Source organism: Eriocheir sinensis, chromosome 39 (assembly GCF_024679095.1).
Source record: "Eriocheir sinensis breed Jianghai 21 chromosome 39, ASM2467909v1, whole genome shotgun sequence".
In the NCBI taxonomy this organism is placed as follows: Eukaryota; Metazoa; Arthropoda; class Malacostraca; order Decapoda; family Varunidae; genus Eriocheir; species Eriocheir sinensis.
The window spans coordinates 14576098-14602045 of NC_066547.1; the positions used below are offsets into that span (position 1 = coordinate 14576098).

General features: G+C 40.1%; 1 protein-coding gene and 1 long non-coding RNA gene across 10 annotated transcripts; one reads left to right on the plus strand and one right to left on the minus strand.

Moving 5' to 3' along the window:
- Positions 1-338: 338 nt before the first annotated feature.
- On the minus strand, positions 339-24684 carry LOC127009051 (male-specific lethal 3 homolog). Of its 6 annotated transcripts, none has more exons than XM_050881738.1 (13): positions 24435-24681; positions 19662-19837; positions 19432-19541; positions 19246-19287; positions 18765-18870; positions 18047-18247; positions 16540-16676; positions 15038-15172; positions 13826-13965; positions 10695-10791; positions 9339-9550; positions 7404-7488; positions 339-967 (listed from the first exon to the last, which is right to left on the minus strand). In XM_050881738.1, exons 2-13 carry the CDS (start codon positions 19830-19832, stop codon positions 901-903), a joined length of 1503 nt encoding a protein of 500 aa, XP_050737695.1. In that variant the 5' UTR covers positions 19833-19837; positions 24435-24681; the 3' UTR covers positions 339-900. The 6 variants fall into 6 exon arrangements, with proteins under 6 accessions (XP_050737695.1, XP_050737694.1, XP_050737698.1 ...); XM_050881737.1 differs by having other exon boundaries at positions 10695-10803; XM_050881741.1 differs by lacking the exons at positions 339-967; positions 19662-19837 and adding exons at positions 5289-5912; positions 19079-19106 and having other exon boundaries at positions 10695-10803; positions 24435-24684.
- Positions 975-4321, plus strand: LOC127009052 (uncharacterized). Of its 4 annotated transcripts, none has more exons than XR_007761549.1 (4): positions 975-2284; positions 2674-2737; positions 2772-3140; positions 3927-4321. It is a non-coding gene; the product is annotated as an uncharacterized LOC127009052 (long non-coding RNA). The 4 variants fall into 4 exon arrangements; XR_007761551.1 differs by having other exon boundaries at positions 2772-3106; XR_007761550.1 differs by having other exon boundaries at positions 2840-3140.
- Positions 24685-25948: the final 1264 nt, after the last annotated feature.

Sequence of the window (25948 nt, forward strand, 5' to 3'; positions counted from 1 at the left end):
CTGGCTTTCATTCCATTTTCCTGTCTTTCTCCTGCCTCCTTCGACCTTCGTGCGGGTGGCGGCCAGTTTTCACCCGCGCCGTCTAAAAGAATACGCGGGAAGGTCCGCGTCCGTGTTATAAGCGCGGACGCGGGCCTCGCCCGCAAGTGGGAAAGGGGCCTAATACTATAGCAGTCATTCCGCTAATACCACCAACACCAGCGACGACAACAATACTAACGTAAAATCTCGTTCATGCATTGCTGAACTTTGTAATAAGTACCGATGAAGTCCTAAATTCTCTCCAATCCCTTAACTACGATCTCTAACTGGAATTTTGGAAATATTAAACAACAAAAAGTGCTTTCCTTCTGGGGAATTGTTTAATCCTACAATATTAACAGTGGATCTTTCACAAAAACATGGTGTTATTTATTAAATTTAGACAATCAAATATTGTTACATACGGTACTTAAATGAGAACCTCATTGCTATCCTTGGGAATGTTTCATATTTATATATATACTGTTTATTAGTCCAGGATATTGTTGACTGAGTTTTCCTAAAGCACCATTTTTATTATGCATTCCTGAATTTTAAAGAGTTTGTGGCTATTATTGGACAATAAACCTTGGTTAACTACAGATTGCTTATCTAAGGATGCTACAAGAAAAAACTCTTCTAGAGGAGCTATCTATGCTGCTTACTGTGGTTCTTTTGAAAGTGCTACATCATTGTTTCAAACAACTGAAAAGATAGATACATAGTATTCAACTTCACTGAATAAATACAGAAACAACACACTTCTTTGGAATGATAAATCATCAGTTGAAAACAGAACATTATATAAGAGAATTATGGATTACAGGATCTAACATTGTGAGAAGTTCTACCGAGGTGAGACGAAGTTTCTTCATGGAATCATATGTCTGGGTTGTTGATATAGTGTGACTCGAGGAAGAGTACCTCACTGTGGGTACTTATGTACCTGAAAAAATCATTCATGTTAATATACAATAAATAATACCTAAATTACCATATTGCAGCTCTCATCTTTAGTATCACATGTAACAGCCTGATAAAATCATTTTTTCCGAACAAGCTTATCGCTTATTTTGGAGTGAATCTTTGGACTTTGGAGACAAAGTCAAGTCATGGGCTCCCATAAAGTTAGCAAAAGTTCTGTACAGGGCTTAAGGCAGTGGACAAAAGGAGCATCTTCCTCCCTCCCTTTTACTAATCTCCCCACAAATCTTTCACAACCCCACCACCACCTTTGCTCTCTTTCTTAATTTCCTGCCCTTGTCTATCTTTACTTCAAACACACACACACACACACACACACACACTCTCTCTCTCTCTCTCTCTCTCTCTCTCTCTCTCTCTCTCTCTCTCTCTCTCTCTCTCTCTCTCTCTCTCTCTCTCTCTCTCTCTCTCTCTCTCTCTCTCTCTCTCTCTCTCTCTCTCTCTCTCTCTCTCTCTCTCTCTCTCTCGTTTAGGAAGACGAGAAAAAAAGTTGATAGCAAGGGAATGGAGAAAAGAGGAAGAAGAAAAAAGAGAAGGCAAAGAGAACAGGAAATGAGAGATAAAGAGGAAACACGAGAAAGAGAAAATGAGAAAGAAAGGTGATAGATAATACAGAGAGGAAGAAGAAATGATAGTAGACAAAGCGAATAGGGAATGAGAGATAAAGATAAACAAGATAATGAGGAAGCTGATGGGAAGTGGAGAAAATGATGAGGATAAAGGAAGAAATGAGGATTGTGAATAAGGTAAAAAGTAAACAAGAGACTGAGGAGACGAAAAGGAAAATGATAGGATAGGGATGGAGATGATAAACAAGAGAATGAAGAGACGAGAAGGAAGATGATAAGAAGGGGATTGAGATGATAAAGAGAGGAAGAGAAGAGAGAAAAAAAGATTAGGGAATGAGAGATAAAGAGCAAAGGAGATAATGAGGAAACTGATGGGAAGGGGAGTGGAGAAAATGAAGGGAGGAGAAGATGGAGAAACAGAGTAGACAATGAGAATAGAGAACGAGAGGCAAATAGCAAAGGAGAGAATGAGACAAGTATTGAAGTAGGGAGGGTGGGGGTGTGACTACTTATTACTAGGATGGGAAACAAGGTGAGGGTGGGAAGGAGGGAGAGGTGTGGGGGGTGGATGGAGAGAGGTGTGGGTGGGGTAAGGGAGCTAAAGTGCAAGGGTAGACGTGGTGGAACATTCAGTTAACCTGCTGGAGTTGCTGTGGAAGGGTGTTTTCACACCTGCATTTCGCACCTGGTTGTATTCTCGTTTAGATCAGGTAAAGTCTCGTGTTCGAGTTACTGGTTGTCTTTGAGTTTTCATTGCAACCCTGTTTAACTTAATAGTTCGTTCCATTGACTGTCTAAAGCAATGGTCACGCACCTTATGGTCGAAGTAATCACAATTGCCTCTTGCTAGTTTTGACAGCATGAAGTGGAAAGTTTAGTGATATTTTTAGTTTATTTTTCTCACTTTTCAATACTTATTCAACTCTCCCTCCACCCCCATTAAAATATTAATGTAGGTACTTGTGATATGTCAACTTATTTTAAGAGTTCAATTTTTTTGTTTACCGTACGTTTCGGCATACTCATTTACCCCTCCCATTTAACTTGTGGGTTATGTGGTCAATCTTTTGGTGTTCATGATAACCATTTCTTTCTTCAGAGTGCTAGTTGGTGTGTGCTGCCTACTACCCTGCCTACTGACCCTGACCATCGATTTATGTAAGGTACTTTGACCTGACCATCACTTAGCTCTGTAAGGTACTTTGACCTGACCATCACTTTGCTCTGTAAGGTACTCTGACCTGACCATCACTTTGCTCTGTAAGGCACTCTGACCTGACCATCACTTTGCTCTGTAAGGCACTCTGACCTGACCATCACTTTGCTCTGTAAGGCACTCTGACCTGACCATCACTTTGCTCTGTAAGGCACTCTGACCTGACCATCACTTTGCTCTGTAAGGCACTCTGACCTGACCATCACTTTGCTCTGTAAGGCACTCTGACCTGACCATCACTTTGCTCTGTAAGGCACTCTGACCTGACCATCACTTTGCTCTGTAAGGCACTCTGACCTGACCATCACTTTGCTCTGTAAGGCACTCTGACCTGACCATCACTTTGCTCTGTAAGGCACTCTGACCTGACCATCACTTCGCTCTGTAAGGCACTCTTGATTAACCTAACGATCTCTCAGCTTCGTAACACTGATTAGCTACCTGAATAGTTAATGGTCTATTTTCAATTACCTGTTTGGTTTGGTCTATTTTTTCAGATTGTTTCATTGGTCACTTGTTCAGTTTATTAGTATTAATTTCTAGTAGTTATCAATGTTTGATTAATTTAGCTTGCTTCATTACATGTATAGCTTACTGCTCAATTGGCTAGGAAGGTTAGATTTGTTAGTAAGTCATTCACTGTTTAGTTATTATAGTCTTTCTCTTCAATATCAAGTTATAAAAGTTAGATTTTGTTAGCTGATTATCTACATGATTGGGATAGTTTTTTTTTAATGTTTATACTCTTGGTTAAGGATGAAAGATTTTCAGCTGATTATCTACTTGACTGTTGCTTTCATTTGTTCTAATAGTTGGTTGATTGTTAAGGTCTAGGTCTTTCAGTGTTACAATAGTTTGCTCTTGCTGTTTGGCTTGTCTTTCTAATCATGGTTGTGAAAGTTGTATATCAATGACTTTACCACTTAATTACTAGGTTTTTAGCATTTTAGACCATGAGTTCTTGGTATATCTGATCACCTGTTTGTACTTGGTGTATCTGATCACCTGTTTGGACACTTGCAATCTTTAGAAACTTTTGATATCATTCGAAGCTTGCACCATTCAGCCTAAATCAATTCAAAGAGCATAAATTCCAGCCATTCTTGTGGATTTACCAAAATTCTGTATTCTTCCAGTTCAGCAGTGTCACTTGTTCCAGTTGTTCCACCCGTGTTGCCCACCTCCCCTCCACCGGCTTCCATATTACCACTGGCTTGTAAATTAGACGCTGCCCCGTAAGACTCAGGGATTGACAAAGTCGTTGGTTCTTGAGCTGCTCTAGTCTAAACTCACATGTGCCACTTATTGATTTTAGTTTTTTTTTTTTTAAATATTATCTATGGAGTCTCTACCTGCTCTATGGACAGTCTTTGAGGTATCATATTTATTTTCTTGTAAACTTTTGCAGTTTTGCTTCTTATTTTAAGCAGTTAGGTTTTAAGTACAAAGGGGGGAGAGGGAGAAGTTCAACTTGTTGGAGCCATTCCTGCAAAACCAAGGACTATCACTCTTAAATAAATGTATCTAAATATTTGTATATTTGACATTTGCCCTGTATTGGTCAGTCAGCAGCCACCCTGACTATTCATTCTCTTCTACCTTGAGGCAACTACACTCCTGGACACTCCACTGTGCTCTTCAGCAAGGTAGTTTCACTTATAAAGGTATCCCACAAATCTCCAGGGTCCTCCAGATTACCAAGCACTTTTAAAAAAAACTGATTTGAGACTGCGGCTCATGTCGTCCTTAACATCTCCCTCTACTGTTAGGTAACTCAACAAGACCAATTTACACAGGTACTATAACTTATATACACTTGGATATGCATCTTCTGACAAGAATAACTGTACTTACCAGAGCATTGAGGGGCTCTGTTATACCCAGACAGTCACTTAAATATCCACATGCTATGGGAGTGCTTGGGTTAAGGCATGGTTCAAGCTACAGGACTGTCATGTTCAGTAATGGTCGTGTCACTGACTGACTGTCTAGAAGATTTTCACCAGACCAAGGAAGGACTGTGAGTCTGTGACCAGTGGATGTCACCATTGGTCTCTAGTTTTCACAAAGGCAAGTACTGCATCTTCCAGCTCAGATAGTTTTCCCAAAATACCAGGGTTCATTCTCTAACATACCAGTCAAATGAAGAAGGAATGTATGGAATTCATCTTACAAGATTGACTGAATTGAACTTGGGTCACAAAAACTGCACATCTCCATCAATACTGGCACTGCCAAAGCAGGATCAACAGGGCCTAGAGTGAGTGAGAATGTTCCTGGACTTGAGGGACTGTCCCCATTGTGTTCATAGGCCCCAAGGAAGTGACTTGGTACAGCACCCTGCCCTCAATTGCTTACACCCACAGTCCCACCCCTCTTAATTTTTTGTGGCAATACTCTTCAGGGCACTACTGTTCTGTAGTAATAGAGGGCCTCATAGCCTATATCACCATAATCCCTTTGCTGAATCTTATCACCAAATTCAAATTCATTGTGACAAGGTTCAATGAAAGCATTCTGGTCCAGTTGTGAAGTCATGGGCAGAGTGGTGATGTTATGGGTTTCTGCAGTTAGAAGGCTGTAAGACCCTCTATATGCTATTGTGGTGCCTTAAAGTGCCACAAGAGATTGTTGCTTAAATCATTTGCAAGTTATGTAGCAGAGGTTACAGTGTGTGCATGGAAGTGGTTGATTGAGGGCACCTGCAGTAACCTATTTCAGGTGGGGAGCTGTAGAGCACACAAATGGCACGCCCTGAAGCAGAGGTTGCATGTAAGTGTATTGGCTGATTGAGAGTACCTGGCAGAAAGTATTTAAGGTAGGGTGGTGGCAGACAACAAAAGTATACAGTGGTGCAAGGCAAGTATTTCCTTAATTTTTACGGAATTTCTTGGATATTTTGATGGACCATATTTTTGCCAAATGTTTTAGTTTCCAGATACTGGAGGGGAAGGGGGCCTTCAAGGTTTTACTGTCTTATCTCTACAATGCCATGTTCATGGGAACTTTCCTCCAGGGGATAGCTGTAGCAGAAATGTTTCCACCACTCCCTCTCAGCACACTCAATCCTGTTACTTCCAACACTCCTCACCCTATTGATCCACTTCACAGGTGATCTTCCCCTGAAATGAGGGAAGAATTGAGGAAGGGTATAACTTTTCACAAGTTTCATCATGTGTCCGAACCATCTCAGTGCACCCATTGGACCACTCCCTTCACTGTTACACCCATACCAAACCTCTCATAGGTGCTTTCATTACTTTCTCCAGACCATCCTGAAACACCACTTTTATACAACTCATTTCCAGTGCACATGTTCTCAATTGCTGTGCAGCATGTGACAAGAGTTTCTTATGCCCCTCTTTACCCCCATGCTCACACTTCCTCTCATAATTCTCTCCAATGCACCTAATACCAGTCTGCCTTGCACTCAACTCACCTTCCAAACTTCCATTCTTACATAAAACTGTCCCAAAATATTTAAACTCGGTTCTCTCTTGCCCTGGCCTTGTCCTACACTTCACTGTACTTTGTATGGCTCTGCAAAATCAATGGTCTACTCTCTTGCCCTCTCAACTACCATAACCTTTCTCTTTCCAGCATTCTCCTCTTAAGGTGCATACACAGAGAAAGCAAGTTTTTCCCCCTGGAAGGTGTTCAAAAAGGACGCAGGTAACCAGCTCCAACCGGCGCAGTGAGGGACAAGGACACATCTATATGTCAGTTGTGTTCAAGCAAGATGTTAAGCTCATAATCTAATGAGTTAATGTTGCTGGAGAGTGTCCATACAAAACTTAATGTAAAAAGATGGCAATCCATGAAAAGTATTCTTCTTTAATAAAGTATAATAAGTGCATCACAATCTACAGCCTGTACTATTATTTCTTAGCGGGTAAGCTATTGGAGTTTGATAAAATTAAGGTTGTGTAAGCAGAAATAATGGTCCTTTTTAAAACAATTACCTAAATACCATGTTAAGTGCTGCTCCTTACAAAATGAATACTAATAGATAACAAAACATTAGTAATAGATGACAACTTGGGTAATTATAGTAGTATATAAATCAAAACTATAGCCACCATCATAGTAATATAAAGCCTCTGAGCTCAACGTCCATCTCACTCTGCATGCCTACCCATGCAGATCAAGCAGGCAAGTATGGTCTGCGGAAACACGAAAGTGTGTTGGAGCAGGCTCTCTGCTCCGACATGCTCAAGCCCACTTTCTCTGTGAACGCCTATACTGCTTTCAATGGTACAATTCTTGGTGCGGGTCGGCACTGGTAGCCCGCATGGATAAACCTGCTGTCTCTGTGTATGCGCCCTTACACACCCTGTCAAACTTATCCACTATCCTCTGCAGCATCCCCTCATTCTCTGCCAACAAATCTATCACCTGCAAGCAGGATTACCACCAATGACTCCTCTCACTTTCAGCCTGGATAGCACATTTCAGGTGCATGGTAGCTATTGCGGTGTGCATGATAGCAATAGCGGAAGGCACAACAGCAGCGGGATAGGTGTACTTACAAAAGCCCTCCCTGAAGTTAAAAAGATCAAATATATGTTCAAGGAAGTTATGACATGGGAGGCAAAGAATTAGGCAATACTCACTCCAGAAATAAGTCAAGATGCTTGCTGATGGCCTTCTTTTTGTACTCGGAGAGATTCATTCTGAACAGAATCTCAGGCAGCTTCACTGTTGGGTGGAATAAACATGAGTAAAAATGCTAATTTGATATGCACAAGGCATAACACTATGTGATCAAGTAACTGTCTTCAATCTGTGATATTACATAATTGTCATCAAAAATTATCACAAAAACAATAGTAAAAAGTAATAAAAAAAGTATCATTTGTCACAACAAAAGTAAACTCACCATGACATAATTTACAGTGTATTCAGCTAAAATGTTCCTGAACATAACATTAACCCTCTTGTGCACCAAAAGTTTCAATAAGTTTTCTTCACTGTGCCTATTTGAAGACTCACTGCTCTGGCCAGCACCAGGCAGTTTTTCAGAGTCGAAATATTGTTTCTCAGTCAATTTTCACTCCTAAAGATTGCACTCACCCTTATGAATAATATATCAGTAGCTTCATTACTCGTAGTTTTACATGACATTATAAAAAAATTTAAAACAGCAATTTATAGGCCCATTTACGGACACAAAATTAAGTGCGTATAAACAATTTCTTAACTTCATGATAGAATTTTACAAGGATTCTTATGCTTCCTTCAGATTTCCAATACAAAAATTAGCACTATCAGATATCAATGGAAAAGTAAAAAGTGCCTTTTGATTTGTTTTTTGCCATTATTTTTTTTCAAAATTAATGATGATTTAAATCAACTTTTTTAGTACATATTGTAAAGAAGGAATCAAGAAAGTTTCAAATTTTGCTTTCAACAGTTTTCTTTTGGTGGAATTTAGAAGTAGAAGACAATAAAATTGGTGCACTTCACTCCGGCAAAAATTAAATAAATTCGATTTCACACCCTAGTAGTTGCATATTTACCTAAGTAAGCTGGTAAAAAGTATATATTAACCAGTAGGTCAAATGACCACGGGACAGTTTATCATCTGTGCGCAACAAAAATGGCGTCCTACACAAGAGCTCTCCAGTCCTCCCACAGCAGCTCTTATAGGCAACCCTGTACTGGAAGCAGCAATCATAGTTGAATGAAACATTTGCAGAAAGCAAGAAGACCTAGAAAAGGTAACACCGGCCACACCATCATAACTACAAGGTCTCCTTTGTTTACAAACACTGGTGTCCATTTAGTCCTTCTTGCCAATGGGAATATTTTGTTAGTTCCGATGCATTGGTTTTTAGTTATGAAACTTGGGATTATTTCTATCTAATTGCTAGACTTGAAATCGCTAGTAAGAAAAACCAAAGCCACAAGACCCCACTGTAACTGTAAGATGTACAGTAAGCACCTACCAACTATGTGTTCTTCTCTAGAGGAATTCCCTCATGCAGGACTATATAAATGTCCACATATCCCTTGCAGTGCTGTAACTTGTGCACACACTATTCCTCCTCTGATTTTTTGCCTGGCTGGATACTCAGCTCTGATATTCGATATTGATTTTTTAATGAATATTTCTTTGGCTTGCCAATTAGTACAGGTTTTACTGTTTGTAATAACTTCAATTATAACAGACAGCATGCCTGACACTGACAATCACATATATATTTCCTCTCCAGTGTATGCCTATCATGCCAGTAGACTTTTAACCCGGTAGCTGCGGGGATCATGTTTCTTAAAGGCCCCTCTAAGTGAAATAATGAGAAAAAAATCATCACTCACGCAAACCATTTCATAATATATATCAACGCATTTGTGATCAGTTTATGCTTCATCTATTTTGGGGGGTTTATATCATGGCAAAAACTTGGCCCGTTGCTGGTACACAGTAAAGCCACAAATTTGGCCTGTCACTTCTACTGGGTTAAAGAGCAGTGGCATATCCCAGGGCATTCCTCTTATCCACTTCTATCTAATAACATGAGTAAACTTGGAAACTATGAATAACTTACCAAACAGCCTAAGAAGGTGGATATGACCATATAGCAGGACAGGAGGAGGTGGGTATCTGTGGGCCTCAGGCAAGAGGGTCCAGTCCTGTAACTGTGGATGCTGCAGTCCAGCATAGGGAAGGGTGCGTAGTGTGCCACGACCCAGGCTGCTGCTCACTCCTGCTGTGCTGCCCCCAGACGTCACTGTGGTAGGAGTGCTGCGTCCCGACTCGCTGGCAAGACACACCATTAAGATTCTTAAGGTGCATAAATGTCACTAACCTATGAGACTCTGTAAATTTACAACCTCGATAGTGAACTGAACTCAAAATTACAGAATTACATGATGCTTATCAGCTGCTTTGCGCAGTGGCAGTATCAACCAACGAGGTTTATCCGAGGTGCGTTTTTGCCTATGCATAGAGCTCCCTTGTTTTGGGGTGTTGGGAAGAGAGCAATACGGCTACCCTCTGACTGGGAGGGTAGCCTACCCCATCCTCACCTTCACATGGTGTGCACCATTAGTATATCCTGCAGGGTAGAACCAACAGGGAGGGGGGCAGCGACCATCAGCTGTCTTGTTTTTAATCCTTTCAGCCCGGACGAGGAGCAAGTCTCCATAATACCACATCGGACTGGCCACCCATTGGTGCCCCCCTCCCTGTTGGTTCTACCCTGTAGAATATACTAACAGTGCACACCATGTGAAGGTGAGGATGGGCTGAAATTACAGGCTACCCTCCCAGTCAGAGGGTAGCCTGTAATTTCAGATAAAGACCCACACCATAGTCGCAGGCCATGTGTCAAGTCGAGAGGTAGGCATGAGCTGTTAGGGACCAGCAATGCTCATGTGCAGCTGTCAATGAGAAGCAACACTTGTGTGTATTATCTACTCATTAATTCCTTTAAAATATTAGTAAGCTCTCAAAATCAGTGCATCATCATATAAATGACAGTAAAGAAGCAATACACATTGTAATAAATAACTTAAGTGCTAACATTCGCCCAAACATTGGTGTGTTGGGTGCCAGCACATACAGCTGTTATCACAAGTTAATGCGCACGCTGTCAGGTGGCACCACGGTTTCCCTGGTTACAGGTTTCCCATAAGGGAGCGAGCGAGTGTCCTCTCTTTACTATCTATACTCTTTGGTAGTAGTAGTAGTAGTAGTGGTGGTGGTGGTGGTAGTAGTAGTTGTAGTAGATAATAGTGGTAGTGGTAGTAGTAGTGGTAGTAGTAGTGGTAGTAGTAGTAGTACTATAGCAGTAGTGGTTATTGCAGCAGTCGTAAATATTTATTACTGATAGCAGTAAAAATATTATCAATGGAAGCAGTAGCAATAGTGTCCATTCAAGAAGAGAGTTGCCATCACTCACCATGCCATGGAGATACCTCCTTTGTCACGGTCAGTGTTGGAACAAGAATCTCCAGACAGAGGCCTCTTGGAACGCAGAAGACGTCTTCCCCCACACTCTGCAAACCAACCTTTGTTACAATATAGCAGTGGTTCTCAAACTGGGGGTAATTACCCCCATGGGGGTAATGAAGCCGTTTCTGAGGGGTAATGAGGTATTTCTAAAATTAAAAATACTTTAGAGTAAAATTCAGTAAATTGATAAATAATAATAAAGTAGAAGTGCAGTTTTTTTTAACAAAACTGCATACCCAGTCCTGCGAATGCATATAATTTTTTGGGGGGGGGCGTAAACCCCCTTTAAAATATTCGTATTCTAATGAAATTTCGCCCATATGTTCCCTCCGGTTAGTAAAGCATTATGTAAGAAATTTCATTAGAATACGATAATTTTTTCCCTTTCTCAATTTTTGGGGGGGTCAATTCCCCACTCCGTAAACCCCCTTTAATATTGAGGTATCAAAAAACTTTATAGCCCACGACACTCACATACCCCAAATTGACAAAATGTGTGAAGTTTCATTGATATCCATCAAGAACTCTAGGAGGCTGAAAGACACAGATGCTGATATGCGATGTGCACTGTCCTCTACAGACCCTTGCATTGATAGATTAGTAAAGAGAAAACAATCCCATGTTTCCCATTAATAACACAACAATAATGTTTTTATTTTCTCAGTTGAGAATGAAATAATGCATTAATATTTTTTTTCACAAAAGAAAAATATTTTATTTTTTTGTCAAACATGTATCTCTCAACTTTTCATTTATTAAGGAAGTTACATTTTTTACAACTTAGTTATAAAATATATTAAAATATATTAAAAACTAGGATTCCATTATTTTTTCTGATTAATGTAGCAATAAAATTTATTATATTTATCTTAATCACCAAAAAAAAGGTTTCATTCCAATTAGCTATAAATTTAAAGTAAAAACGCTTTAATTTTATCTCTTATCAAAGGAAATAATGCCTAAATTTCTTATTCTGTATTAAATACTGATTTTCTAATAAAAAAATGCATTAAAATGAGTAAATAATTAAATATTATATTTTCCTTTCCTATAATTTCATGTAAAATAATTGTAAATGAACAGGAATGGGGGCTAGGGGTAATTGTCCTCTACCTCTGCGCTGTCAGGGGTAACAATGTCAGAAAGTTTGAGAACCACTGCAATATAGCCATTCTTTAATTCAGCAGGATTTTATAGAGTTAGGAAAAATATGCTGCATATATTTATCTGATATGTGTGAGCATCACAATGCTCCCTGATAGTCCAGCAGTAAGAAGTACAAGTCCTCTGTTCATATATTTATTCAATTACCATAAATTTCAGAACATAGTTAAATTTGGAGGCCTGTTTTTGCCTTCACTGTCAAGAGTATAACACCTATTGGAATAAATCAATCGCTATGTCATGGAGATGTATAGTAAGGGCAGTCAAATGCAAACCATCTTTGCCACACACATGGTACTGTCCTACTAACTTAGCATACATCTCGATTTACATGAAAAAACCCTAATGCAATGTCTGTATGTATGTATGTATGTATGTATGTATATATATATATATATAGAGAGAGAGAGAGAGAGAGAGAGAGAGAGAGAGAGAGAGAGAGAGAGAGAGAGAGAGAGAGAGAGAGAGAGAGAGAGAGAGAGAGTGAGAGAGAGAGAGAGAGCGAGAGAGAGAGAGAGAGAGAGAGAGAGAGAGAGAGAGAGAGAGAGAGAGAGAGAGAGAGAGAGAGAGAGAGAGAGAGAGAGAGAGAGAGAGAGAGAGAGAGAGAGAGAGAGAGAGAGAGAGAGAGAGAGAGAGAGAGAGAGAGAGAGAGAGAGAGAGAGAGAGAGAGAGAGAGAGAGAGAGAGAGAGAGAGAGAGAGAGAGAGAGAGAGAGAGAGAGAGAGAGAGAGAGAGAGAGAGAGAGAGAGAGAGAGAGAGAGAGAGAGAGAGAGAGAGAGAGAGAGAGAGAGAGAGAGAGAGAGAGAGAGAGAGAGAGAGAGAGAGAGAGAGAGAGAGAGAGAGAGAGAGAGAGAGAGAGAGAGAGAGAGAGAGAGAGAGAGAGAGAGAGAGAGAGAGAGAGAGAGAGAGAGAGAGAGAGAGAGAGAGAGAGAGAGAGAGAGAGAGAGAGAGTGTATGTTGCTTGATGATTTGTTGCCAAAGCAGAGGCTTGCAGAGGCTTAGCCTCTGCAACACTGTATAATATACTGCTTATGATGAGATACCAATACCATTAGCTTATATCAAAATATTTTACTCAAGTAGTGCTTACTTCATAAGCAAAATAAACATTTGAATTTTATGCCTATATACTTGTTACTTTCAGTACAACTCGAGAAATTCTTTCAAGCAAGCATTAACTCCTTCAGTATGGTGATGCCTAGGTCAGCATCAGGGAGGTGAGGCCTTTGTCGGCGTCACAGAGCCTACTAGTCTACCATATCAGCAACAACCATTAACCCTTTCAATACGTGACGCAGACATCAGCGTCACAGTATGGAAATGGAAGAGGATTAATCTCTTCTATACCTCTTAACCCTTTCCATCCGTGACGCAGACGTCGGCGTCACAGTATGGAAAGGGTCAAGAGGAAATGGAAGAGGATTAATCCTCATCTAAACCTCTCAATCCTCCTCTAAATTCCTTTTAATCCTCTTCCATTTCCTCTTCAGAGGTTTAGAAAAGGATTAAGAGGAAATGGAAGAGGATTAAGAGGTTTAGAAGAGGACTAACAGTGACGCCATCGGACGCCGACGTCGACATCGCTGGAGAGAAGGGGTTAAAAAATTCATATGATTTTCCTTTACAATGTGACCTGGAATGGAAAATTATTACTATTACTGCTGTTGCTATTACTATTATATTTATGAACAATTAAAGTATTTCCCAGAAAAGTGAATTTTCATACCTGAGTAAGGAAACACCTATTAGATTATATCCTACACTGAGCTAGGACAGTATCAAAATCCTTATAGCTCAGCGATGACAAGAGAGAGAGAGACCATATCCCACAGCAGAGATAGATCAACCTGAGTTGTAGGAAACAAGGGCTTTCTGTCCACCTGAAAAAAAGTGATTTGGATCATTTGAATCTCACCTTTGGCCTTCTCTTCCTCCTTCTGGGCTGCCTCGGCCTTGACTCGTATCATCTCATTTTCAAGATCATCTTTCTCTCCACAGAGACCGTCCAGGCTCTCTCGGTCCTCAACCACCACTGGTACAATGCCATCCATTTCCCTGAATTACATAAATCATTAACCAATTATCTAGCTGTTTGACAGCTCCCTACATACAATGACATACCTAGTGTTTCTCTAATGCAAGAGCATAAGGTTTGGGACAGAATTAATATCTCCAGCTGCTGTTCTGGATTGAAAGCTTCAAATCCAAAGAGTAGGAAATCTAATGGATTATTTAAGAACAGAGGACATAACAGCTATGCAGAACAATGGAACACGAAGAAAATGAATGGCTAGTAAAATCAAACAAAAGCTGTCTGCAATTTTAGATGCAGACTACATAAAGCAAAAAGTTGAGGGCAATAGGACCGGTAAATATAATACAAAATGCTTTGGTCTGGATTTGGTTAGAACAAGTTATAAAAAGTAAGGTACGGAATGGGTTGAAAAATCAAAGGAGTTAAGGAAGTTGAAGTTTTTATGTGTATCAATGAAAATTTGGGGGGAGGCAGTGGCTGAGTAGTTAGCATGCGGGGGCGGCATCCAGGAGGATGCAGGTTTGAGTCCTGCCCTCTGCGACAAACCAGCTGGCAATATTCCAGCCATTGCCGAGTGGCCTAAGACTACACACATTCAGTCCTGAAGACCACCTATCAACCCGGACTTTAGATTCTCTCTCAGTGAGGTTCAAAGATGAACTCTGGGGGACAGCATGAGCCAAGCAAGAGGCTGCCACTATAAGCAATAAGCACGTGCCTGTGCCATAATAGGCTGGGGCGGGCCACAAGGTCCCATCCAAAAAGTCTATCAGTGCTACAGGCCAAAAAGTTAAAAAAAAAAAAAAAAAAAAAGTAAATAAATAAATGAATAAAATATAATTATATTTATCTAAAATTACATCACAGGAAAGTGAAAAATGTAGTTGTTATCACTTATGTCTTATGTGATGACTGAGCAGGAAGAGAAGAAGTAGGAGGGAAGTGATGAGGTGGATAATTAAACTAATAAATATAAATAAGGGTATATAATACAGTGTGTTGAGACCTTTTTCCACCCTATAAATACTGATCTATACTTTACTTAAAATATTGATGATATATAGCAGTAAATTTTCTCAGGAATGTACTCACTGATTGACATAGACAGGTTGTGCAGTACGCAGGCGCTCAGCCTGCCGTCGCTCAGGAGCATACAGCAACAGTGTCTCAATGTGGAAGTCAAAACAAATGCGAAGTCCATCCATCACTTCTTTACATAAATCTAGTCTGTGGGTGGGGTACTTATCAGTGCTGTGCTAAAGCTTTATTGTTGCAGCCCTGACATTTTACTTAAACCTATTACTTTGTAGTCACAGATCATTTCCTAGAATTAAAATCATCTTAATGCTACTGTACATACATCTATATATCCCTTTGAAAATTTCCCTAAGAGGTTAGTCATGGCCAAGCTTTCAAGTTCTCCCTGTTCATACCTTCCCTTCTTGAAATATTAGTAAACCCCACCCTGCCTCTTCTCACATATTCCTCAATCCTATCAATTCACTAACTGTTCCCAATCCATCTATTTATTTATTATTCACTCCTTACTAACTCAGTCTTTTACATTCTTAGACCACCACAATGTATTACTTTTCACATATCCCACAACTCAGCTTTCTACACAATTTGCTCTCACATACTCACCACATCTATTTGCATCATTATTCAGTCAATCCACCTTGTTGACTAAAATTCTCTCCTCAAGTAACTCATCTCTACTGCAAATAACCTGCCCTGTTATGATGTGTATGTCATGGTTGGTAGAATTTTATAATTCCTCAATTCTCTCTTGCCTTCATGCTCACACTTCTGCTTTTCATGGTTCTTCTGACTGATCCATCATGAGCTGCCTTCTCTTGAGTACCCTTTCCTTCACTTCTGTCTCCATACTCCCATGTTTAGATAAAACTCCTCATATTACTCAAACTTTTCTATCACTTCCTACCCCTCTATAAGACTTACTCAGATCCTGTTTTACATGGCCTATAAACTGTAAGGTATTCTAAAAAAAAAATCCATCATCCTGTTCTCTCTCAAAAACTGTTTTCAACTACTTTAAACATTTCCCTCATGCAACTCTTATAAAAATATCTACTGCTTTTTGCAATCTTCTTTCCCTTTTGGTAAATGGAACAATGTCATCTGCAAACAAACTTGCTACTAGGTACTGTTTCACATCAATTATAATCATATTTATCTTTGAATTAAATTGCCTTCACCTTGTTTCTGCAACCCTCCAGGCATATATTAACCCATGCAGTGTTTAGTACTTGCAAGTGCAAACCTCTTACAAAAGTGTTTAGTACGGGAATTTTATATTTGCCCTTTCAAACAGTTTAACTGTAGTCATTCATATTTTTATCTTTAATTCATTATTCCAGGAGTATTAAGGAAGATACTGAAAACTCATAAAGGCAATGTTTTTGTATATATGCATAGTTGTTGACCAAATTAATGTAGGTGTAAAAAGAGTAGGGCATCACAGGGGCAGATGTAAATGTAGATGCCCATGAGAGGGCTAAGAATCTCCCCCAAAAGAAAAGTTGTTGGAAATTATACTCCCAACCACTGATGAAGTTGCTCATAATACTCACGTCATGAAGCACTTGTCTTTCTCCTTGATCTCCGTGCGCCTCTTCTCCCTGGACCTGGCCAGGTAGCGCATGGCAAAAAACCTGACATAGTTCTCCAAGAGGCTGAGAACACTCTTCTCTGTTGGAAGGTCTAGGAGCTGCCATAAAAAAATAAAAAAAATAAAAAATAAATAAAATAAAATAAAATAAAAATATTTCAGTTATTTTGCTTTTTTTATACTATGTTTGCAAAAAGTATAAAAACCTAAGTTACAATCACTAAATGAAGCAGGAATATAAAATAAGCTTCATTTGGATTTTAAAATGTCCTAAAGTATATACATCCATGTTTTATGTAAAAATATTCCTAAAACAATTGATATGATAAAAAAAAAAAAAAAATGTCATAATAGTATTGCACAGTGAAGGCTTATCAAGGGCGCTGTTGGAACCATGCAAATGTACCATTAGTAGAATTTGGGTAATGAAAAACATCACCAACAACAACATGTCAGCCTATTTTAATATATACGGGGGGGGGGAGAGAGAGAGAGAGAGAGAGAGAGAGAGAGAGAGAGAGAGAGAGAGAGAGAGAGAGAGAGAGAGAGAGAGAGGGGGTACTGTTAGGTAAGTAAAAAATTTAATGAAGTAATTATAAAACTGCAGCTTACCTAGGTAATAAATATGGAGGTTAACCCTACCCAGAATTGTATAACTTCAAGAAAGCCTACAATAACATGAATGTAGGTATTATAATTGTATGGAAATACATTTTTTTGTTCCTTGAAATTTTTTAATCAATAGATATATTAGCCAAAATTGGTTTATTGATTAATACAAATACAGGTGTGAAAAATGTGAAAATTTCCAAAATTTCCCAAAATTCCCAGGCCCTCAAAATTCCCAGACACTTTCCCTGGAAACTTTATATCTTTCCAGAAACTTTCCCACCCATTGCAACCCAAGAGGGAGACCTCCTTCCCTCACACCAGTGAGTGGGGGGAGATGTATGTCACTGCCAGACACACAATTAATGCCTCTTGCATTTTTATAATGGTATGAGAGGCAAATATAAAGTTGCACAACAAATCTCGATGCATGGACTCTAGCACAAAAATCATCCACACAAACTGTAGAGCACTGACTAGCGACTGCAGCATGAATCCTAGTACTTAGAGCTTGTGTTCTACAAGCAGCTTAGGGGGAAGTGTGGGTGGGATGGGCCAGATCACCCACCTTTCCTTCTTCTGTCACACCTCAGCCCACCTGGGGTATGGCCAACGCATGAGGACAGCAGTGAGAGGGGGGGGGGGGGGTAGAAGGCACAGGAACATTGTGTAAACACTGTGTATCTCTAACTACAGTGGAATATTTCCAGCGTCAACTCATGACCTAACCAGGTATTACTAATATTATTGGTCTGGTCATTAGTGCGTGTAGTCATAAGTCAAATACCTCGTAACTTGAGGAGTACTTGTACTCTATTATCACTTTAATCACAAGGTGTTTATAAAAGGTTATAGCTCACCTTATTTTTGTCATTGATGAGGTGGTAATCACGTTCCAGCACAGCTCGTAGATTGTCTGGAATCACCAATGGAAAGTGTCGCTCGTCTTCACTGGCTGCCTCCCCCTCTTCCTCCTCATCCTCATCCTCACCCCCACTGGTGCTGCCAGCCTCAGAAAGTGGCCATCCCCTTTCATCCTCTTCCGTCACAGTGGTTCCAGTCTGGGTAAGTAACACATCTACATGTCTAAACAATGCTGGATATTAAGGGGATCACCCTTCTAACACTGATGAAAAAGGCTAAGAAACAAAAAATTGTACTTGCATCCTCCCAAACATACTGGTTTTGTCACAATATATTCAATAGTATATGGCAAGACTTTAACCACAAAAATCAATCACAAGTACTTGTATAAATGTCTAGTGATCATTTCTGAAAAGCTGATGTATTGTTTTGTAAAATTAAATTTGCCGCTCAGTTTTTACCCAATCTTTGTACTAGGATAAAGATAATGTCTGTGGGCAAGTGCATTTTCATCTTGTTAAAATAATAGACTAAAGTGTGTTATTCTTAAAAATAGGATGGATTTTTTCATATAATATTGTAAGAATAATATCCAGATTTTGCTAGTATATAAAGTGTGGGTTAATTTTGCAGGAGATTAACTTTTACATAAGTATGTACAATAGGCCTACTTCTTTTGCCTAATGGTTAATTAGTCTAAGTCAACTAACTCACCTGAGAACTTGTTTCTGACTCTTCCTGCTGTTCTCTCTCCTGCTTCTCCTTTTCAATGGTCTCCCTTATGGTCTCTGACAGTCTTCTTTTTCTCTTCCGCTCCTTACTGACATTTGATAAGAAAGATATTAAAATATTAAATAGGTTTAATTTTCATACAAAATAATTTCAAATACAATACATGCTTCGTTATACACATCTTATGTAAATTCAAAATCCAATGCACAAAACTTCATATGCCTTTTATCATAAGTTGTGTGAGATACAGAGAGGCAACAATGGGACTTATTAGGTCCAGCAGAGGCTTGTATTACCTAAATGAAGATGGTAACATTTATGTACCTGTTGGCAAATGGAAAAGTTGCTGGATAATGAAGCATATGCATATACCCAACACATGTCAATTAGCTAGTTCTCAGGTAATGGACCAATAATAAATATTGTGGTTGGAGGAAGTCAAGCAAACTCACTAACAACTTACAAGAGTGGTCCTCCAATCAGCACTCTGTTAGATTTCATTGACCTGAAAGAAAATAGAAAAGTTGCATTTAATATCAGTTAATGCATCAGGTTCATAAAAGTCTCACTTTGTGTATGTTTTGATAAGAAAACTCAGATTTTTTTAGATATTCTGCACAGTACATAATCACAGTACATGATGACTCACAGCTTAATTTGGGCTTTGTCTGCCAGCTGTTTCTGTAAGTCCCTGTTTTCGTCTGTATCCTTTAACACAAAATCCTCTGAGACACAGCGATCCCAGGATGCGTTCCAACCCTGTAAAAAAAATCAATTTCTGCTGCATACTGATATACAAATTTTATTAGACTTCTTTGAACAAAATTAATTCAGATATTTGTCACACACAGACTTATTAGGAAAACATTGGCTGCATACCTGAAAGTGAATCAGGTACTCTATTTGCTTGCGTCCTTTTCCATCTTTGTTGAATACTACTTCTAGAACTTTTGAGTCGTAAAGAACTTTGGCCTTGGTTGGGTCTGGCTCATAGCAGAGGACTCGCTCCCCCTCGCTGAACTTTACCCTCACTCCCCGTGTGGACACCATCCTCTCTGCAAAACAGCATATCTAGTTGCTCTTCAAAGTCAACTCATTGATGCTATAAATGCAAATGCAATTGGTTTGAATTCAATGACTAGCATGGTCAAATGAACTTCCATAAGCTTACATGAACTATACTTTCATCTCCAGTTTCCTCTCAGGACAATCTATTCCTCTGCAGTAGATGTCCACTGTCCTCCCCCTAAATCTATAAAGAGTGGTGTTCCACAGGGTACTTTTCTATCTCCCTCTATTATTCAATAATCTTTCCAAAGCTCATCTTTTCTCATATACCAATGACTTTACTCTCCAATACTTTCTCCTCTCTTGCAACAAAAGACCCTCAAAGATGGAATTATACAACTCATGGCTGGATGCTACTGAGCACTTACCATCTGACATTGCTATTACTTCTGAAAGGGGCGAAAATCAGTTAATGTGGAAAATAAATGTGCCATATATCAGAGGTAAAATACTGACCATATATGAGGCTATCCATGTTATTTGTCTACAGTCTTGAGAAGAAAAAACAAATTTTTGCATACCTATTGGAAACCTTACCCAATGTATCTACCTAACTACAGCTCTGACGCCCTGCTCCCCCATGGGAACTTCCAGTGAAACCTACACTATGGACCGGACACTTGCCCCAGCCCTGTCATTAAGCCGCGAATTTTGGAAAATCAACTGCTTTGGTGCGAATCGCCATAACTCCCTTATTTCTGGGGCTACAGAAATGTTTTTGGTATCAATCGACAGCAAAATGAAAGGGCTATATTTTCAATAAGCAGCTGGGCTCTAAAACCAAATCGAAAGGGTAAAAAATTGAGTAAATTCACAAAAAAATACTGAAAAAAACCTATTTTTGAGTTCCCAATCTTGAAACCCACTCAATTTTTGAGAATTTCAAAAAACTTATTTAACAAATAATTTAGCCCTACCAATGTGCTTTCCAATATGATGCATAACATATCCCTACTCCCAGTAGTTTCGTCGCTAGAGCTCGAAATGTAAACCCTTTTGAGAGCAATTTTGACAAACTCCAGACACTTTGCCTCTTTTGTCTAATGTGACAATGCTATTGCCTCTAGAAGGCTGTAATTCAGCAAGTATCCCCTCTCAGCAATGTAGTTTGACCAGCTCGAAGGATTGTTTGATAGCTCGATTCCAAGTTTATCATCGAGCCGTCACAATATAGCCTGTTTTTCGGCCCTTTTGCCGGGACTTGGACACGTCCTAGTTTTTTGTTTATAACTTTTTTATTTATTTAGTGCTTTCCAATTTTTTTCTGATTATTAATCTGTATTAATAGAGCTTTCATTTGCCACCAAGCACACCTTCCTAGCATCAGTAGTTTTTGCTCGAGCTTGACCAGAAGTCACGATGAAAATTCGCCGAATCTGACTCATTTCACGTGCTGCGACGAAAAACCTTCCTGATGCCACAAAAATTAATATATCTGCATAAAAATTCATATATGAACACTTCCATATGTTGACTTAGTTACTGGTCATCCCAATTTACTGCATAAACGGCTTGATTATGTTGGGGTGCCTTGAAAATTTCTAAGTCCAGTGTTGTTGTTTGACACGATGGCTTCCTGGGCAGACTGAGCCACTTAGCTGCCTTATACTACACCACAGAAACTAGTTCCTAAGTCAGTAATATCCAGAACACACATGGATTATAATGATTTCGGACAAAAAACGGTCTTTTAAGAGTTCTACGATATTTTCTTCTATATATTAAAGCAACTAATGCCGCAGCTATTTGTATTTTCTGATTTTAAAGGAATACATTCGTGAAATTTTACTACGCGAGGGTGTATCAGTGGTGGCACCTATAGGCGGGTTCCTAAAGTCAGTTGTTTTCAAGCCGCCATAATGGATGGAGGGCCCGACACTCTCACTCCCTAAAAATATCAGTCTACTTCACCTCTCGGTAAGTGTTAACTGAGTATTTAACCTCTTTATTGGTATGCATGTAGGCTGACAAAAGGACCGATTACTATCCCAATACCGAGTCCAACAGTGACACGGGCGTGTCACGTGCGCTTTGTGATTCGCGGTCGCATGAAGTTAAGCTGTGACAAGCACATGTCAGAAAACAAACGGATATTGTTCAACGCGCGATACTTATAGCTTGAGTAAAATGGAGGCCAGGGTGATACGTAGCAGTCGGTAGGTCACTCCCAGGTCAGTTAACTGCAGGAGCATAAGTGCGGGATGACAGCTGTCACAAATCTAGTTTTATTTTGTACCCTAAACTACTCAGTAAAAATGATCTAGCATCAACTTACAAGAAGTGGATGGGTTAACCATCAGTATTGCACCATATGTAATTCTGAAACATGACACTTCCCAAGAGTTGCTCGACTACGAACTGGGGCGCCGGGGGTGGTGGGGTGGGGGTTCAACTACGCTGATCATCCAATTACACGCCCGACACTCGTCAACAGACCCGTTGCGGCGGCTGCTACGTTATATTGGAATAGATTACAAGACTATATGTTATGGAATTTCCTTTCTTTAGTGACTAGGGATTTTTCCCGAATTTTGGGATTTTTGTAGGGACATTTTGAAAGCCCATTTTCAGTGATTTGGCCTTCCACCACCAAAACCACGGTTCCCTACAGGGATTAATCGAGCGCATCATACATGTGAGTGGGGTCGAGGGGGCAAAGCCCCCAAATTAGCTGCTAGATCGCAAAGTTCTGTTTGGGTACTTTAAGAGGGGGGGGGGGGGTCAGCAGGGGGGTCGAGGTTAGGTTATGTAAAGTTCGGTTAGAGTAGTTTAAATATACTAACCCACCCCAAAGAACCAATTTCAAGTGCATCATACATGTGGGGGGTTAGCGACGGTACGCTTGGTTAGCGACGGTACACTTGGTTAGCGATGGTACACTTGGTTAGCGACGGTACGCTTCGTTAGCGACAATACGCTTGGTTAGTGATGGTACGCTTGGTTAGCGACAGTACGCTTGGTTAGCGATGGTATGCTTGGTTAGTGATGGTACGATGGTTATAGCGACGGTACGCTTGGTTAGCGATGGTACGGTTGGTTAGCGATTAGCCCACACATGTGAGACCAGGTCCACCACGCGTGGTTATTATTTTTTTAGAACACGCACCCCAACGGCTGCCGTGCTGAGGGCCAGGTATAGCCTGAGCCCCGGATGACCTTGAGTCATGGCTCGGGGGTGTTTTAGGGTGGTTAGCGATGGTACGCATGGTTAGCGACGGTACGCTTGGTTAGCGATGGTACGCTTGGTTAGAGATTAGCCTACGCATGTGAGAGTATACGCTAGGGATTTTCCTTACCTTCGAGAACTAGGAATTTTCCCTAACTTAGGGATTTTTCTAGGGATATTTTGGAAGCCCATTTTTCAGTGATTTTGCCTTTGCCCTCCAACAACCCCAGTTCCCCACAGGTCCCCAGGCTTGTGATGGGGGGTAGGGGGGGATGGGGTGGTGGAGGAGGAGTAGTTGTTCCCTAGTTTTACCAAAGTTATAAAAGAAATAGTTAGAAAAGTTACCTAAGGCTGCGTTTACACCAATCAAGTCGCGTCGAGTTGTGTCATGACGTATCATGAATCGCCACCCCAGTTATAACACTGATTTATATGGGTTTTTGAAAGAAACCGTTTACACCGGATGCGCTGAGTCACGTCACGTCACGTCACGTCGCGTCGAGTCACATATAGGGCTGGACCTATTTTTGACATCAGTCACAGCAAGTCTGCCGAGGTGTGTTCAAGCATGCTGGTGGAACTCCTAATCAACATAGTTCAAGAGACCCCTCCTATATATGATTCCAGTGACCCTAACCACCGGGATCGTAATGTCATCGCTGCTTTATGGAAAGAAGTTTTCAGTTTAACGTATCATCCTGAAGCATGCACACCATTCATACATATGTACATACAATGCACACAGTGTTAAGATTGGGGCCTATCACAAAGCTATGTTAGTAGGACAAGGGACAAGGGGGAGTGGATATATTCATATACTTAATATGTATATTTTCAATATTTGTAAATAACAATGTACACCATTCATATAGCAACCATTACGTTCAATCATACTCAAGCATACGCCAAGAAATTATACCCGTCACCAAAAACATGAAGTAAATCATAACTCGCTGATCCCTTCTGGGAGGAAAGTGGCTCACCCAGACACATGAACATCAACTTAAGTATGATAGAAAAAAAACACCAAAATAGAAAACAAAAGAAGAAAAACAACAGCAAGAAAAGAACTAAAAAGAAAAGGATTTGAAAAACGCCAATAGAAAATAAAAGAAAAAGAGTAAAAGACCAATGGAAAACAAAATAAATAAGATAAATTAATAAAAAAAAAAACGAAAACATGCATCCATTCTCCATGAAATCAAATGGGTCACTGAGTACTGACTTGACTCAAGGTTGACGCAGACGGTGTAAACGGAGTTGCGTCAATATGAATCGCCTCAAATGACTTGACGTGACTCGACTCGACGCGACTCGCTTGGTGTAAACGCAGCCTTAAAGTTAATTAGAAGGAGGAAAGTTCAGCACTCTGAATTAACTGTAGCCTAGACTTAAAAGTTGAAAGGCATCACACTTACATTACATAGCCAGCGTTAGACCTGCGATTACAGTACAAATATTACTCTAGTTCCCTTTTCTTGTGCACGCCGCTGCTGGGTGGGACAGGAGCACACGTACATCCTGTCATGCCACTACACCTTCTTCGTGGGTGTTTTATGGGGCTAGTTAGGCTGTACCGTCGTATTTAGACACCCGTCACGTCCCTCAGTCACAGCGGCGTTTGTTTACACTTCGCCGGGTTTGCCCCGCCCCGCCGCTAGGGGTGGGCACGTACCGGTACCATCTAAACGGTACGGTACCGGTACCAGACCGCTCGGTACCGGTACCGATACTGACCAATCGTTCATGCTGTTCCTCATTTTTTCCTCACACGAGTGATATGGATATTCTCTCTCTCTCTCTCTCTCTCTCTCTCTCTCTCTCTCTCTCTCTCTCTCTCTCTCTCTCTCTCTCTCTCTCTCTCTCTCTCTCTCTCTCTCTCTCTCTCTCTAAAGTCTAAATGAAGTGAATATTTATTTTTTTCGATAAAAAATTAACAAATATTATGGATGGACTCATAGTCTAATAACAATAACAGTATATTATATTAGCAAACCTTAAAAAAAACAGACTTCTCTATAAGGTGGGGGACCAGCTCTCCCCAAACTTACATGGTTTTATGAAGGTCCGTTCCACAAGTGACTGCGTTTTCTTCAGTGCCTTAAGTAATCCGGACGTGAATTGTCGGGCTTTTGTGGACTTAAAAGGGGCCTTTGATAGGGCCAACAAGGATGTCATCATGGAAGAACTCATTCTGAAGGGTGTCCGTGGAAGATTGTACTGCCTGGGGGTTGGGATGGCATGCTCCTCCCTTCTTTGTTGTTTTACTTGCAACAATAAACCATCAATCATCAATCTCTTAAGCTGGATCAGGGATTATTTGTATGGCAGGAGGGCGCAAGTCGTCCTCCTCGACCGACGTACGTGACATTAAAGTAACAAGTTGACACTACTGTTTTAGATTTTGCCAAAGCCTTTGACAAAGTCCCGCACAAAAGACTGACATTAAAACTGAAATATTGCGGTATTTCAGGACCTATTCTTCATTGATCACTACATTTCTAACTAACCGGACTCAGCTTGTTCTTCTTGACGGATCTCGATCTATTGGTGTTAGTGGTGGGAAGACTTCGTATTAAACATTGTAAACACCGATCAAGGAAAAGTAATTGTTTAAGAGGTTTGAAATGTGTTGGCTGTCATGCAGTCACTATATAGTGCACCGTCACATTTGTTAAAGGTCCAATTCCACTTCTGATCGCCTTTTTGTTGTTTATGTAATTGGAGAAGGATTTCGGATTATTTTTACAGTTGGCTGCAATGTTTTCTTCATAACTACCCTCTGCCTGACGTACTAATCTTTTTACTCGTCGTCTGGCATCATGATAAAGTTTAATGTTTTCGGGCGTGCTTTGTTCTTTCTTTAGCCTGTAAAACAATTTTCTCTCCTTGACTGAGTGTTTGATTTCGCTATTAAACCAAGGTGGACTTT

Excerpts from the sequence above, each read along its gene's own strand:
- LOC127009051 (XM_050881735.1), bottom strand. The coding sequence starts at position 19,832 with ATGGTGTCCACACGGGGAGTGAGGGTAAAGTTCAGCGAGGGGGAGCGA. Across the intron at positions 19,288-19,431 it reads GACAAAGCCCAAATTAAGCT|GTCAATGAAATCTAACAGAG; the intron begins GTGAGTCATCAT and ends ATTTTCTTTCAG. Across the intron at positions 15,173-16,539 it reads AAAGACAAGTGCTTCATGAC|ACTAGATTTATGTAAAGAAG; the intron begins GTGAGTATTATG and ends CCCCACCCACAG.